Source organism: Heteronotia binoei, chromosome 10, assembly GCF_032191835.1.
Source record: "Heteronotia binoei isolate CCM8104 ecotype False Entrance Well chromosome 10, APGP_CSIRO_Hbin_v1, whole genome shotgun sequence".
Taxonomy (NCBI): Eukaryota; Metazoa; Chordata; class Lepidosauria; order Squamata; family Gekkonidae; genus Heteronotia; species Heteronotia binoei.
The window spans coordinates 22,823,402-22,838,218 of NC_083232.1; the positions used below are offsets into that span (position 1 = coordinate 22,823,402).

Genomic DNA, 14,817 nt, shown 5'->3' on the forward strand with positions numbered 1-14,817 from the left:
AATCGTCTCTTTCTCCCTTTTAGATTGTATCCAGTTTCAAAACCACAACCTCAAGAGCCATCTGCCAGTTGGTGAAAGAGTACATTGGCCATCGGGATGGGATTTGGGATGTCAGTGTCACAAAAACTCAGCCGGTGGTGCTGGGGACGGCATCTGCTGGTAAGAGCCTTTTGTCCTTTCCACTGCAGTGTGTTCTGTCTGTGTTGCAGGATCTGTAGGCTGGTTATGGATAGTTAGAAGTCTGGAGGTAGCCTCTGACTGTGCCCCATTTTTTTATTATCACATGCAATGCTCCCTGTGCAAATTCAGCAACCGTTCACTGCTAACCTGTCCTGTAGGGGAAATCCTCTCGTATTGTGACTGGTGTGGGGCTGACCTCTTTCCCAGAAAACCTCTGGATGTCTCCCTTCCCTGGCTGAAGAACTTGGCCATTGATGAACTAAAATCATATGTGCTGTCATCCAACTTGCAGCTGACTTATTGCAACCCTGTAGGGTTTTCATGGCAACAGACATTCAGAGGTGGTTTCCCATTGCCAGTTTGGGGTAGTGGTTAAGTGCGCAGACTCTTTATCTGGGAGAGAACCGGGTTTGATTCTCCACTTCTCCACTTGCACCTGCTGGAATGGCCTTGGGTCAGCCATAGCTCCTGCAGAGGTTGTCCTTGAAAGGGCAGCTGCTGTGAGAGCCCTCTCAGCCCCACCCACCTCACATGGTGTTTGTTGTAGGGGAGGAAGATAAAGGAGATTGTGAGCCACTCTGATTCAGAGAGAAGGGTGGGGTATAAATCTGTGGTCTTCTTATTCTTGCCTGACTCCGCGTAGCAGCCCTGTTGTTCCTTGGTAGCCTCCCATCCAAATACTAACCAGGGACACCCCGGCTTAGCTTGCAAGATCTCATAAGGTCAGACTGGTTTGGGCTATCCAGGTCAGGGTGCTCTCATTGTAGGCCTTGACTTTTGTTATATAAAAGCCCTAGACACAGCATGCATTCATGTCTTTTTACAAGCTTCCTTTATGGTTTTGTTCTCCAGATTATGTGTCTCATTGGTCTATATAGTAGTATGTCAGTCATGCTCCCCACCCAAAGTCTAGTCTTGTTAAAGAGGACTTAGTCCATTTTGTTTTAACTATGGATTTGTCCCTCTTCAGCTAAGTAGAAATTGTCTGACAACTAGATAAGACAGTAACTTTGTGCCCCTTGCTGTTTAAATTAGGATGTGAGTATTTAGCCAGAGCAATTGATTCTGTACTTAAGCATCCATGTCTAAAGTCATTGTCTGGGTTAACTGTTTACTCTTCTAGAGTCAATGGCTGTGTTTTAGTTTCTGATTTTTCTGTTAGCAATTAAGGCACAATTTATTACCAACAGTTAAGAGGCATTAGATCAGTTACGTTAGCTGAGATGGAACTCAAATCCTGGGTTTCTGTTGAGTTCTTTTCCTGCTCGTTTCCTTTGTCTCTCTACAGTAAATCTCACCTGTGCAACCAACCACCGCTGCTCAGGTGTCTGCCCTGTACGTGTTTTACAGTAAAGGGGTATGTGGAGATGAGGGCAAACTGAATGCTCCACCCACCTTGCCTTACCTCAAGCACTTTTCTCCCAGCCCAGCTTATCCCTGGTGCTGGAGCTGGGCTTTGCGGAAAGTGCTCCATAGAGGTCAGGGCTTTGCCTCTATTGCTCATTTTGTCCTTATATGTCGTTCCTCCCCCACGCACTTTATAGACAAAAAAGGCAGACTTGTAAACAAATGTAGCTGCCCTTTACGAAACCTCTCTCTCTGATCCTTAATTTAATTCCTAAATTTAAACCGATGCATCTGACAAAGAAAGCTGTGTTTCTCGAAAGCTTATGCCACAATAAAAGTTGTTAGTCTTTAAGGTACTACTGGACTCTTTATTAATTTAAACAATTTCCATTGCAAAAAAAAGATGGGTTTTTTTCCCAAGGACATTTTGTTGTATTTGGCGTTATGTGAATCCCACAAATGCACTGGCAGCTAAAACAAAGATTCACTAATATAGGAAGTCTTTGAAAACAGGGTTTGTTTGTTTGTTTGCACTTTAGATTAAAAGGAGTCTGAGATATGTTATTGCCATCTACTGGCCGTCCAAAAAAATAGGGAGTCCTGTTTTGGTGAGAGCTGAGATTTCCTCATCAACACTTTGGAATCCATTGAGGCTGGTTTCTGCGTGCATGGTCATCGCTAGGTCACTGTCTCATGAAGTGGTGGCTTTCTGTGAACGAGTGAGCAATCGTAGGTCAGACAGAGAATTCTGATCGCCCAAAGTTTAGGAGAGATTGACACAGTTATCTACAGTCGGTCAAGCACTGAGGAATGAAGAGGTGTGCACATACGTATGAATCAGTCCATATGCTCTGGTTCCCATGAAGTGTTGGGGTCTCCTCCCCACCAAGAGTCACCGAAACAGGTGTTGTGAAAGATTTTCTCTTGATTTCTGCACCAGCAGTTGTGTGCAAAACTCCTGTTTCCTTTTGGTGGCAAGCACTGCCTGCAAAGTTTAAATTGTTGCCCCTGTCCTGGGCAGGGTTGATATTTTTTCACTTCTCGGACTCCAGCTTGCAGTGCCTTTAACTGAAACGCATTTATCTCTTGAGGCATTAACCATGTTCCTCTTTGGTTCAACCTTGCAGATCACACCGCTCTGCTGTGGAGCATAGAAACAGGGAAGTGCCTTGTCAAGTACGTTGGGCATGCTGGGTCAGGTGAGTTGCGTAAAGAGGAATTTTATGCAAGGGGTCTTCCTGCAGTGGGTTTCTTGTTCTAATTGTGGTGTCTTTGTATGTTACCACAGTTAATTCCATCAAGTTCCACCCAACGGAACAAGTGGGTCTTACAGGTAAGTAACTACTCTCTGCTCCTTCTGTTAATTGCGAAACTGTGGAACAAACTGCCTGTGTTTCACCCCAAAGGAAGACAATCCTGTATGTAAGGTGATGCCCCTCTCTGCTACCGTATTATACACAGCTTAAAAAAATTACTGTACATGCATGTAACTTGGATGATCCCTTCTTTTTCTTAATGGCACATCTGGGGGGGGGGACCGTAATCTTTCTTTTTGGGTAAATATGGTACCCGTCCCTTGTCAGTTGTTTTATATGGATGTGCCTGCTGAGCAGCTTCATCATTTTATTCCCTTTGTCAGCTTTTCCTCCACACTGCTTTGTTTGCCTCCCGTCTCACTCCATTAAATGTTTGTCACGAGAGTGTCCCTCGTTGTTTTGGCCATATTTTGTCTTTGTGCAGGAAAAGATTGGTGTGTGTTTTTTTGTAATAGTTTTTATCAGTAGACTCCAGAATGTTTTAAAAGGCTTCTAATTATTTGATCAAGAAGCTAACATAATATTTTGGTGTTTTTCTAGCCTGTACAGGATATCCCCTCACCCCCCTCCAGCCCTAAGACAGTAGGCTTTTAGCTCAGAAATTTGCCAAGAGTGACTGTTTATTATGGCTTAAGCAGAGAATTTTCCCTGATGAAAGCCCAGTAGTGACACAGACTGCCACCACAGCCAGGGGGCAGGGGCATGCCATTGTGTTACTTGTATTGGTGATCATATTAAAGCTGGGAGTGTCATTCTAAGCATAAAAAGTTCAATGCGTCTGAAACAAAAATTACTAAACCTCCTTTCATTCTTCCCGGGCCCTTTCCTTTGACTACTTTCACTGTGAAGGAAGTGTAACCCTGTAGGCTTATATCCTTGTCTGTCCATGTCTCTTGGATGTCTATAATATCAAAATTAAGAAGATAGAAAGAATTGTCAGCTGAAGCAGAAAGACAGCAAGACCATCCAGCTATATTCCATTAAAGGATTTCCAAGGAACTATGACTATGCCTCCTCTCAGATAGACATAGTTACTTCGTGGTAGTTACTTCTTCAGGGTTATAATCCATCAGCCTTTCAGTTTCCAAGGAGAGCATGTTTCTAGAGTATCTTCCAAGCTTGCCATCAAAAACCTTGGTGTGATTACAGGTAGACATCAATAAGTTACTAAACTGTTCTTGTCCAGTCACAGAAGGGCCTTCCAGCACACTCTTAGCAGGCGTATCATCCAGAACAGAAAGTACAGAATCTTTAGTTGTCTCCTCAACACGCAGAACCTCAAGGGCTAATCCTACAGTATTAGGTGGTTCTGCAGACTTCAGCCCTATTGTCTTAGGAGGATCCTCCAATGAAATCAGATCTAGTGTCGGAGGTGGGGAACAAAGGGCCTTGGCTTGTGTATCACTTCCTTGTCAGACTCCTTATTTTTGGCAGTCCTGCCAGTGTATGAAGTAGTGTCATTCAAAAATCTGTCATCTTCTAGCTTGTGCATTGTCTGTGAGACATGGGTATTAGACTTGCTGAAAGTTGAATGGCGTGTATTCCCCCTCCCTCATGCCTCTAAGGAGGATGCAGCCTTGTGCCTTTAAGGGTAAATGAAGCTCAGAAGGTCAAGAAGGTATTTTTCTGTTGGATGGGGCAGGAATAAAGACTGAAAGGGTTGTGAGAAAGATTTGGAGGAGAGGGTTAGGACTGCTTGCATCAAGGCTCCTAGGCAGCGGTTGGGGAGTGTTGATAAATTTATTTCTAGCATTTTGGGATATGTATGTTTATTTTTAACAAATGCCTGGTAAAAATGAATGCAGTCGCTTGCACAGATAACGTAACTAAAATGAGATCTAGTTTCCCTTTCATTTGTCCCTTAGATTATTGATGTAGAATGCTCAGCTTAACATTTTAGAATGTTAAGCTTAACATTTTAGAAATCTCTTCTCGACGTTTGTTCATGAAAGGACAGTACTTGCATTTGTGTGCTTTAAAAAAAATAAACTTGTAATTAGGCCGTCTGTTTTCATCCATTTATAATCCTAGCAAAGCTCCCCAAATAACGAGCTATTGACTTTAATTCTTAAACTGGCAAATAATATTTTCTCCAAAACTTACTTAAATTCTGGTTAAAGTTGTGAAAATAACAGGGACTGAGATAAGGACTTCAAGGGGGAGGTGAGACTGCACCTTACTCCCCTTCCTGAAATCCTGTGTGCTCTCAGATGCCATTGGCCATCCACATAAGAGCATGACACTTTGATTTGTTTAGGTTCAAATTATGCAGCTGTTCATTGGATTTTACCTGAGAAATGGTCATATGCCCTTTGGGTTGTATGTGCATGCACTGTATTTAACTGGATCATAAGAAGAATTCAGTTGCCACCTGGGCAACTGTTGTGTCAAAGGCAAGGTACTGGGTGGGTGTGAAGGTAAGGCATGTGCCTGCTTTTGTTCCTTGTGAGGCATAGGAAAGCCACTGGGGGCTCATACTGTCCACTTGGACCCTTCTACCATATTTTCTTTCTTTCTTTCTTTCTTTCTTTCTTTCTTTCTTTCTTTCTTTCTTTCTTTCTTTCTTTCTTTCTTTCTTTCTTTCTTTCTTTCTTTCTTTCTTTCTTTCTTTCTTTCTCCCTTTCATGCTCTCTCGCTTTCTCTCTCGCTTTCTCTCTTTCTCTCTTTCTTGCTTTCTCTTTCTCTTTCCCCCTTCGTCTTTTTCTGTCTGTCTAGTAATGCTTATATGGCTATTGCCTTAAGCAGAAGTTAGAATCAGAAATTTACTTGAAAGGAAGATGACCCAATATAGAAGACAGACGTCCATCTCAAATGCTACACATAACGATTTTTTAAATTACTGGACACACTTGCAATTTGCATGCAATTGTAATATGATACAGACACCCCTTTTTGATAGCACATCTGGAAATAGACATAGCCTTCCTTTTGGGAAAATGCAGTATTTTCCACAAACTTGTATGGAATCTTTTCTTCCTTCTTTGTTCTGCAGCATCTGGAGACCAGACCGCTCATATCTGGAGGTACATGGTCCAGTTGCCCACCCCCCAGCCCACTGCAGACTGCAATGTAAGTATGTGTGTGTTTCAGGTTACTAAACTTGCTTTAAAAAAAAAAGCATAATCTGCTGTCTTATTTTAGAAAATGGATGTGTTGAGCCTTTTGTTATTACATGGTATTATTGCCAAGACCCTTTTTATTACTTCACTGAGTAGTTCACGCTTTTAAACTCCCTGAAGAAATCACCCTTCCCCCCAGTGCCCTCCTCTCTGCTTCTCCTGAAGCTGCCTCACTCATGCATTTATATGGGATAATACACACCATGGTGGGTAACCTGCATGTTTAGCGTTATGTTAAGTGGCATCACTGATTGGACTTTAAGCTCTATTCAGCTTGGCAGGCTTGATGCCTATTACGTATTCTCAAAATTAACAGCAAATGTCTGGAGAAGATGAAGTTGAGTTCTCCGATAAAGATGAAGCCGACGTGGATGGAGATGGCTCCAGCGATTGCCCTACCATCCGGGCTCCTTTAACCACCTTGAAAAGTCATCAAGGCGTAGTCATAGCAGCGGATTGGCTGGTTGGAGGGAAGCAGGCCGTGACAGCGTCGTGGGATAGGGCAGCAAACCTCTATGACGTGGAGACGTCGGAACTTGTGCACTCTCTGACAGGTATATGCTGCCCTTGATGGCAGTTGCTGCTTCCGAGCACCCCTCTTTGAGAGCTTAGGAATCTCTATGTAGGGAGTCTAAGAGAGTAAACTGTGCCAATGATTATGAATGTGAGCTTTCAGAATGCTGGGAACCCTATTGCTGTTTCTGTAATCCCAAGGTCTATCTTTGAGAGCCAGTTTGATGTAGTGGTTAAGTGCGCAGACTCTTATCTGGGAAAATCGGGTTTGATTCCCCACTCCTCCACCTGCAGCTGCTGGAATGGCCTTGAGTCAGCCATAGCTATTGCGGGAGTTGTTCTTGAAAGGGCAGCTGCTGTGAGAGCTCTCTCAGCCCCACCTATCTCACAGGGTGTCTGTTGTGTGTGTGTGTGTGGGGGGGGGGAAGGTAAAGGAGATTGTGACTGCTCTGAAAATCAGAGTATAGGGCGGGGTATAAATCCAATATCATCCTCCTCCTCTTCCTCCTGCCATGGTTGTTTTGCTTCATCCAGTATAGTATACCTATAAACCTGAGGTCATTCTTGTCAAACATTAACTGATGTAGTTTTTGAATCTGTGAAGATTTTTTTTGTACAGCTGCTTTCTGCTCCAGGTATTAACCACAGAAGCGTCACGGCCTCAACTAGCCTGAGCTCATAAGGTTTCCGAAGCTAAGCAGGGTTGGCCGTGGCCAGCACTTGGATGGGAGACTGCTGAGGAAGTCTAGGATGGCTTCCCAGAGGCAGGCAATGGCAAACCACTTCTGCTATTCTAGTGTTTTGAAAAACCCATGAAGTGGGTTTTCACAGGGTCACCCAGGGCTTTTTGGTAGAAAAAGCCCAGCAGGAACTCATTTGCATATTAGGCTGCACCCCCTGATGTCACCATTGTTTCACACACGGCTTTTTTGTTTTAAAAGCCCAGCAGAATTCGTTTGCCTATTAGGCCACACCTCCTGACACCAAGCCAGCCGGAACTGTGTTCCTGGGCGTTCCTGCCCAGAAAAAAGCCCTGGTTGTGACATATTATCATTATTATCCTGAACTTCTTCAATAAGAACACAGGGCAACTTATATAGTTCTCCTCCCTGCAGTGACAATTCTGTGACTAGGCTGAGGTAGGCCAGGCTGAGAGTAAGCATCTAGCCCATGGGTGGGGAACAGTGGCTCTCCAGATGTTTTTTGCCTACAACTCCCATCAGCCCCAGCCATTGGCCATGCTGGCTGGGGCTGGTGGGAGTTGTAGGCAAAAAACATCTGGAGAGCCACTGTTTCCCACCCCTGATCTAGCCCAAGGTCCCCCAGCAACTCCACGGCTGAATAATAGAAGTTTTTCACCCTCTGTGACCATGTGCTGTCAAATGTTCCTATAAAGTAAGAAATGCAAAATGAATAATTGGAACAGATTCTGCCTGAAGAGCGATCCATGTAACTTGATTTACAGACTATGGTTCAGTTGGGGTTTCTTTTTAATCACTGTCTTCTGCATTTCTGCTAGGATCAACAGGGGAGAAGTTCTAGATATCAAAAACACTCAAGATTGGGGGTTGAGTGAGGTTGAAGTTTGCTAGAGGATAGATAGAACTTTCTTTCCTGATGGCTTTGTTCCAGGAGAATAAATTATTTCTTCTCAGATATGGGAAGCTTAGTTTAGATTCCCCCCCAAGGCGTCTTGTTAAGCCATTCCTTGACTGGAGGCACCAGTAAGAAAAACTTTGTGTTCTGCTGCTCTGTTTGTCATTGACAAGGGACAGACTGGTAAATGAGAGTTAATCTGTGGGAAATTAAAATCAGTGTAGATTACTAAAGGCAGGTGGGATAGGCGAGATGATTTCTGGCTCCTTTCAGTCTGTGATCTTTCATCCCTAAGAACACTTGGCTTTGAGTTTAGGATGTCCAGTGTTAAGCAGCTGGTTTAGAGCACTTTTGATGGATTTGGCAGCAGGGCTATGAAAATACAAAAGGTTGCAGCTAGACTAAATTTTCTGTTTATAGAACAGGTTGAGTAATTTCCACCTATTCCTTCTTCCTGCTGCAGACTCCTCTTATGCTCTTCTTGAGGCTCTTGGGTTTACTAGAAGCAGTGTTTGGGGGAGATCAAAGGGGGAATGTTCTGTTTGCTGAGTGGAATATTTAGTCTGGATCTAGTTCCTCTGGCATTTTCCTAACTGTGGATGTTCAGATTTTGGTAATCCTAGTCTAGTACATTGGTCATTTAATGTCTTCTCATGTTGATCAGATTGACCTACTCTGTGCTTATTACATGTCTCTTTGTATAGACCAGGGGTGGCCAACTGTGGCTCGGGAATGACATGTGGCTCTTTCACACATATTGTGTGGTTCTTGAAGCCCCCACCACCCCATCAGTTGGCCTGGGGAAGGCATTTCTCTCTTTAAATCACTTCATTAAGCCAAGCCAGCCAGTGGCTTGGAGAATGCATTTAAAGTTGCTTTCTTTCCACTTCTCCCTCCCTCTTCCCCTCTGCCCATCTATTTTCCTTCCTCCTGTCTTTCTTGTGGCTCTCAAACATCTGACATTCATGTCTTGCGGCTCTCAGACATCTGACATTTATTCTACATAGCTCTTACAGTAAGCCAGTTTGGCCACCCCTGGTACAGACTGTTACCAGTTGCCTTGTGTAATCTGCTTTGAGACTTAGTGAGAAAGGCAGACGACAAATGCAGCAAATAAATACATTTTTCTGGTCAGCACCTTTCCAGCTGTAAAAGCAACCTAGGGTGCCAGAATTCCAGGGATGCCTGACTTGGAACAGTGCTTCTGGCAACTTGTTGGCTGGATGACAAGCTCTTTTCCATTCAGAGTATCTCTGTGCCTGACCATCCCTATGTATTTGTTGCAGTCAGGTTCTCCATTTTCGTCTCAGTGCTCATTATAACTGTGTAGGGTAAGTTGTGCTTGTGGAGTGGTTGAAGACAGGAAGATAAAGTAGTGAGTTGAATCTGTTAGCAAAGCTGTCCAGCATTTGAGTAGTAAGGCAGAAGGAAAATTTTAGGGGCAAAATTCCAGTTTATGTAGTGCAACCAAAACTGTGTGTTAGCTCTGCCTAGTTAGTAGTAAAGCCTGGATGTTTGTAGGCGGCCATTTTGATTGCCATCAATATGTAGATACTGTCTCTGATGTTTTTTTCATATCCAGTGTTTGTGGAAATGAAATGTCTTGTATTCCTTGGTGCCTTATATGTTTTCATCTGTGGTTGTAGGACATGACCAAGAACTTACACATTGTTGCACCCATCCCACCCAGCGTCTTGTGGTGACCTCATCGCGCGACACAACGTTCCGTCTGTGGGATTTCAGAGACCCTTCTATCCATTCTGTGAATGTCTTTCAGGGCCATACAGAGTAAGTGACGGCTATTTCCTAGGGGCTTAAAGGGGGAATTGTGTTGTGCTGCTTGTGCCAAAAGCTCCGGCCTCTGGATTTTGCCTGTTTTTTTTTTTTTTAAATCTATTTCAAGACTATTTCAGGAGGCCCTTTTTCCTCCTTCCAGGTTAAAAATTTTGTACTGCTGCCAAGAAGAAGAGACAAGACTCATGATGAGAGAAGGCTATATATATGTGTCAAGTGAAGGTTCTTATTTTAGTACTTTACTGAACTGTGTACAGGTTGTTGGGTTTTCCAGTAAAAGCTTCTGAAGCCATATGTCAGGGCACTGGAGCAATTTTGTCTTCAGGGGACCTGCACCGTGTCGTGATAATAATAATAATAATAATAAATTTTATTTGTATCCCGCCCTCCCCGCCCAGGCGGCTCAGGGCGGCTAACAACATTTCATACATTTACATAAATAGGTAAAACTTTAAATTTAACAATTAAAAATTAAACATAGAAAAACCAGTCAATAGAGTTAAAATACATAATTTAAGTTAAGTTAAATGTATCTGGCAGCAATAAAAATATTCTGGCGCTGGTTCTGCCAGTTTAAATATTTCCATAATAATATTATAGATGGCGGTTCCTTTATTCCTAGCAACTCAGCAGTCGATATCAATGTAAGCTTGTCTGAAAAGGACGGTCTTGCAGGCCCTGCGGAACTGGTCAAGGTTCCGCAGGGCCCGCACTTCCTCCGGAAGGTGGTTCCACAGTGCAGGGGCCGCAGCTGAAAAGGCCCGTGCTCTGGTGTTTTGGAGCTTGACCTCTCTCGGCCCGGGGGTGGTCATTTTATTTTTTCCCATTGACCTCAGTGCCCTCTGGGGTTTATATGGGGTGATGGTGAACTTAGCACAGCAAGAGTTGTGTTGATTTTACTGAGACCTCGTTTCTCTTCTCTCCCCCATTTTAGCAGGGCTTCTGATTGAGGTAGTCGGGGCAGAGGGACTTGGTTGCACTCTGCCTCATTTCATTTATTTGAAATAGTCTCCATAGCATATAGGATTTTAGGCGAAATCACATAACAGTAATGGAAATACATGAGAAAAAGGACCACTCAGCACTTTAGGAAATGGAAATATTGAATTACACCGTTTAAAATATTGAATTAAAATTAAAACAGGCCAGAGAGGGAGTTGCACTCTGCTTCTACTTAAAAAAAAGAAGAAGCAATGATGATAGGAGAGATTTAAGTACGTTGGAGTATGTGCTAGGAAAACAGGATGGGGCTACCAAGCTGCCTTAAGCATATCAAGTATTGTTGTTGGCATTCGTAGTCTTCCTTTCCAGTTCAAAGAAACGGAGTTGGTGGACTCTTTCCAACGATAATTGGGTGTTGGGATTTTAAACAGCACATTCCTTGCTGAAGTCCTGTGGATATTACTTACAGTAATAACGATCAAGGTTAGAAGGCAGACGAGTCATCTCACTCGTGAACAGGAAGACTCATGGTAAAGACAGAAGTATTGTGATGCTATGCGGTGTCTTTCACTGACAAGTCAAGAGGTTATTTGACTTTATTCCTCTGAAGAACTAGAGCAGGGGTGTCAAACATGCAGCCTAGGGACTGAATCAGGCCCCTGAACAACTGGCTGTTTGCTTTCTTCTCCCTCTCTCCTGCTTCTTTCTGCATCACAGCTTGCTTTGCAAGGCTTGCTCAATTGCACAGGAGCTACAGAGCAAAACTTCTATTTTCTCCATTGGCTGAGGCGCCTCCCTTGGGTTGGAAGGGGGGGGAGGAGGCAGAGCTTGCTTTGCCAGGCTCTCTCAATCTCACAGCACAGCTACTGAGCCAAGCCTCTCTTTCTTCTGTTGATTGAGATTCCTCCCCCTACTAGTCCTCTGGAGAAGGAATGAAAGAGCCAGAGCTTCCTTTGCCCAATTCCCTGGATCCTATGGGAGAAATACAAAGATAACACCTTTGAGACCAACGAGTGCTAATGTTTTAAGCATATTTTAAGTTTTGTAGAAAAAAAATCTCTGTGTTTGTATCCTTTATAAAGTTTATATCCTTGCTACCTAAATAGGTACAGATATGGCCCAGCCCAACATAGCTCGGCCCAACGAAGTCTCATTTATGTCAGATTCGGCCCTCATAGCAATTGACCCCTGAACTAGAGGCTCAGCTCATTGGCTGATAAAAGCCCAAGTGATCTGACTAGAAGTAGCACGAGTTCAGTGAATAAATGTGATAGCCTACTGTTCACCTTAGATGCAACTCCTGGTGTTTTCATATATGCATAGCAGGATGGATTTGATTTAAATCATGGTTTTCTATATAAAGACTCATTCTTGCTGGTATAATCTCAATATTTACAACGAGATGAAGGTTTCATTTTTAGGATAGTAACTTTTCAGATTAGTTTACAGCTATATCAGGAAGTTGATGAAGTTCCATTCCATGCAGTTTAATGTGGTGCATTCCATGTAGGTAGATCCAGGTGGGCAGCTGTGTTGATTTGAAGCAATAGAACAAAGTTGGAGTCCAGTAGCACCTTTAAGACCAACAAAGTTTTATTCAGAATGTAAGCTTTCGTATGCATTCATGAACAAATATGATGATGATCAGAGGTTGTTTTGTAGAAAAATAGGTGGTGGAGCTGATTAGCATAACCCATTAGCATATGCTGCCCCCCCCTCCTGGCAGCCAAAAGCAACCCAATGCAGGAAGGGAGAGCCCCAGGTGAGCAAGGCCTGCTTGGGCTGGCTAGAAATCCAGCCAGCCCCTGCAGCCCTCACTCACCTGGGGCTCTCCTAGACTGCCCGCCCCCAGTCAAAAGGCTAGCAACTGACCTGCCACCCAAAATCACATAAGAAGTGGAGAAAGGGTGGTGTGGGCTTCTCCAGGGGTTAAGGAGGGCTACTGGGGGTGTGACAAAGCCCCTGGTGGCTGGCTGCCCGCCCACTTTCTTAATCCAGGGATTGTTTTGCAGCTGCACCTACTATTCAGTGGACAAGGTAGGTGGGGAGGAGGAGGGGAAACCCTCAGAAAGGTTCAGAAGCTGCACTCCTGTGAGCTCCTGCTGAATCTGAGGCCTGATGATGATCAAACAAATCTGATGAAGTCTGCATGTATATGAAAGCTTACACTCTAAATAAAAATTTGTTGGTCTTAAAGGTGTTACTGGACTCCCACTTTGTTCTGTTGCTTCAGGCCAACACGGCTGCCCACCTGGATCTAGTTATATATATAAAAAATACTGATTTGGTTATACATACATCCCCCCCCCCCCCCACGCACACAAGTGGGTCTCTTTTAAGGCCTGCTGCCATTATATGTTTTCTCCTTCTCCAGAGAGAATAATTTGATAAACCTCAGGCTATGCACACAAAGATCCCAAGAATTGTAGAGTGCTGCTCAGAAGGCTTCCCTTTCAGTTTTACTCCTTGCCCCTCCGTCCTCACGCTTAGCTCCTTGTGCAGATCTCTTCCACTCCAAACAATCTCCTGGCCATTGACCTTCTTGAAACGTAGCACTTAAGAGGTAAGAGGTTGATTCTGTGTACATAGATTTGGGATTGTCTTTTTTCCTCAACTCTGTATATTTATTTTATAACGTTTTTGCTGCGAAGAAGATGTGCATTATCTCTGCAGACAGAAATTCACAGTTTTGAGAACTGCAAACCCGAGCATCTGTGATTATATCTTCTAGATAGAAAAAACACTCAAAATAATCTTACAGAAAGCTCCGGGAGAGCATGACATTGTGAATGGATTAATGGAATTCATTTACCAAAAAATTGAAAGTTGCATGAATATATAGCCTCATGCTACACAATTAAGAACTAACCCATATTTCACGATGAGTAACCTTTGGACTATAATGTATCTTAAATAGAAAACTGTCTTTAGATAGAATTTCCCTCAAAAAGCATTATATTTTTAAAAAATCTGATTTAAATTAAAAACCCTGATTTAAATTTAAAAAATCTGGTTTTATTTTTTTTTTAAAAAAAACACCCTGGTTTTTATTAGTTTGTTTATTTATTGGATTTATATCCCGCCCTCCCTGCCAAAGCAGGCTCACGGCAATTAAACTAAAACAATAAAATAACAGATTAACATTAGAATTTAACAAGACAAATTAAACAATAACAATTAAATAATTTAAAAACAATTTAAAACACTTTTGGTGCTAGTATCATTAGTTCCAGTGTGTTCAGCAATGTTGAGCATCCTATTATTCAGTTGAAGGTGAGTTGAAATAGTGCTGTTTTACAGGCCTCACCCACCGTGCGTACCAGTAATGTCCAGCTCTCCTTTGTTTCAAGAACACTACAGCTTCTGGTGCCCCTGTACCATTTGCTGGATCAGTTTCCTGACTGTCACTGTTTGAAACAATGCAACAAAAAACACCAGGAACAGAAAAAAAGCTAATCTGATGGAACCCTTGTATAATAAAAGCCTGTATATTTGGAATTTAAATGTGTAAGCATACTAAATTTTCCACAGCACATACAATTGAACGTCAACAATTATGAACAGGGTAATAAAGGCTACACAGTTCAACAAAGCATACAAAGTCAAAAGGTCATGACAGCTCAATGACATCAAATATGCAGAGTCCAATAGCATTGACGGGATGGTTTGAAAAAAAGGCGTCCTGTGTCCTTTTTCCTGTTTCCGTTATCTTTACCGACATTGCAAGAACACGAAGGCCTTGTTCCTCTGTTAAATGCTAGAGCGGTGATTCTCTTGTCTTAGATTTTGATCTTTTGACCCTGAAAAACCTGGTATGCACTCTTAAAAATGTTTTGGCTGACTGTAGTCTTTAACGACACAGGCCACTGTCAATACACCAACTTGCTATGAGAACTGAGGAAGATTATTAACATTCCTGCCTTTTCTAGAGTGTGCTCTGTTGCAACCCATGCTTGGGTTAGGGTTGCAACCCATGCTTGGTTTAGGTGTTCTCAGTGGCTGCCCCCTTC

General features: G+C 43.0%; 1 protein-coding gene across 3 annotated transcripts in view; it reads left to right on the forward strand.

Annotated features, from left to right (window-relative positions):
• Positions 1–14,817, forward strand: part of WDR37 (WD repeat domain 37) — a 67,258-nt gene that overhangs the window by 32,956 nt on the left and 19,485 nt on the right. For all 3 annotated transcript variants that reach the window (XM_060248096.1, XM_060248097.1, XM_060248098.1), the window contains 6 exons: positions 24–159; positions 2,655–2,726; positions 2,816–2,860; positions 5,836–5,912; positions 6,279–6,516; positions 9,718–9,859. In XM_060248096.1, coding sequence (XP_060104079.1) covers positions 24–159; positions 2,655–2,726; positions 2,816–2,860; positions 5,836–5,912; positions 6,279–6,516; positions 9,718–9,859 — 710 coding nt within the window. The remainder of the gene's footprint in view (positions 1–23; positions 160–2,654; positions 2,727–2,815; positions 2,861–5,835; positions 5,913–6,278; positions 6,517–9,717; positions 9,860–14,817) is intronic.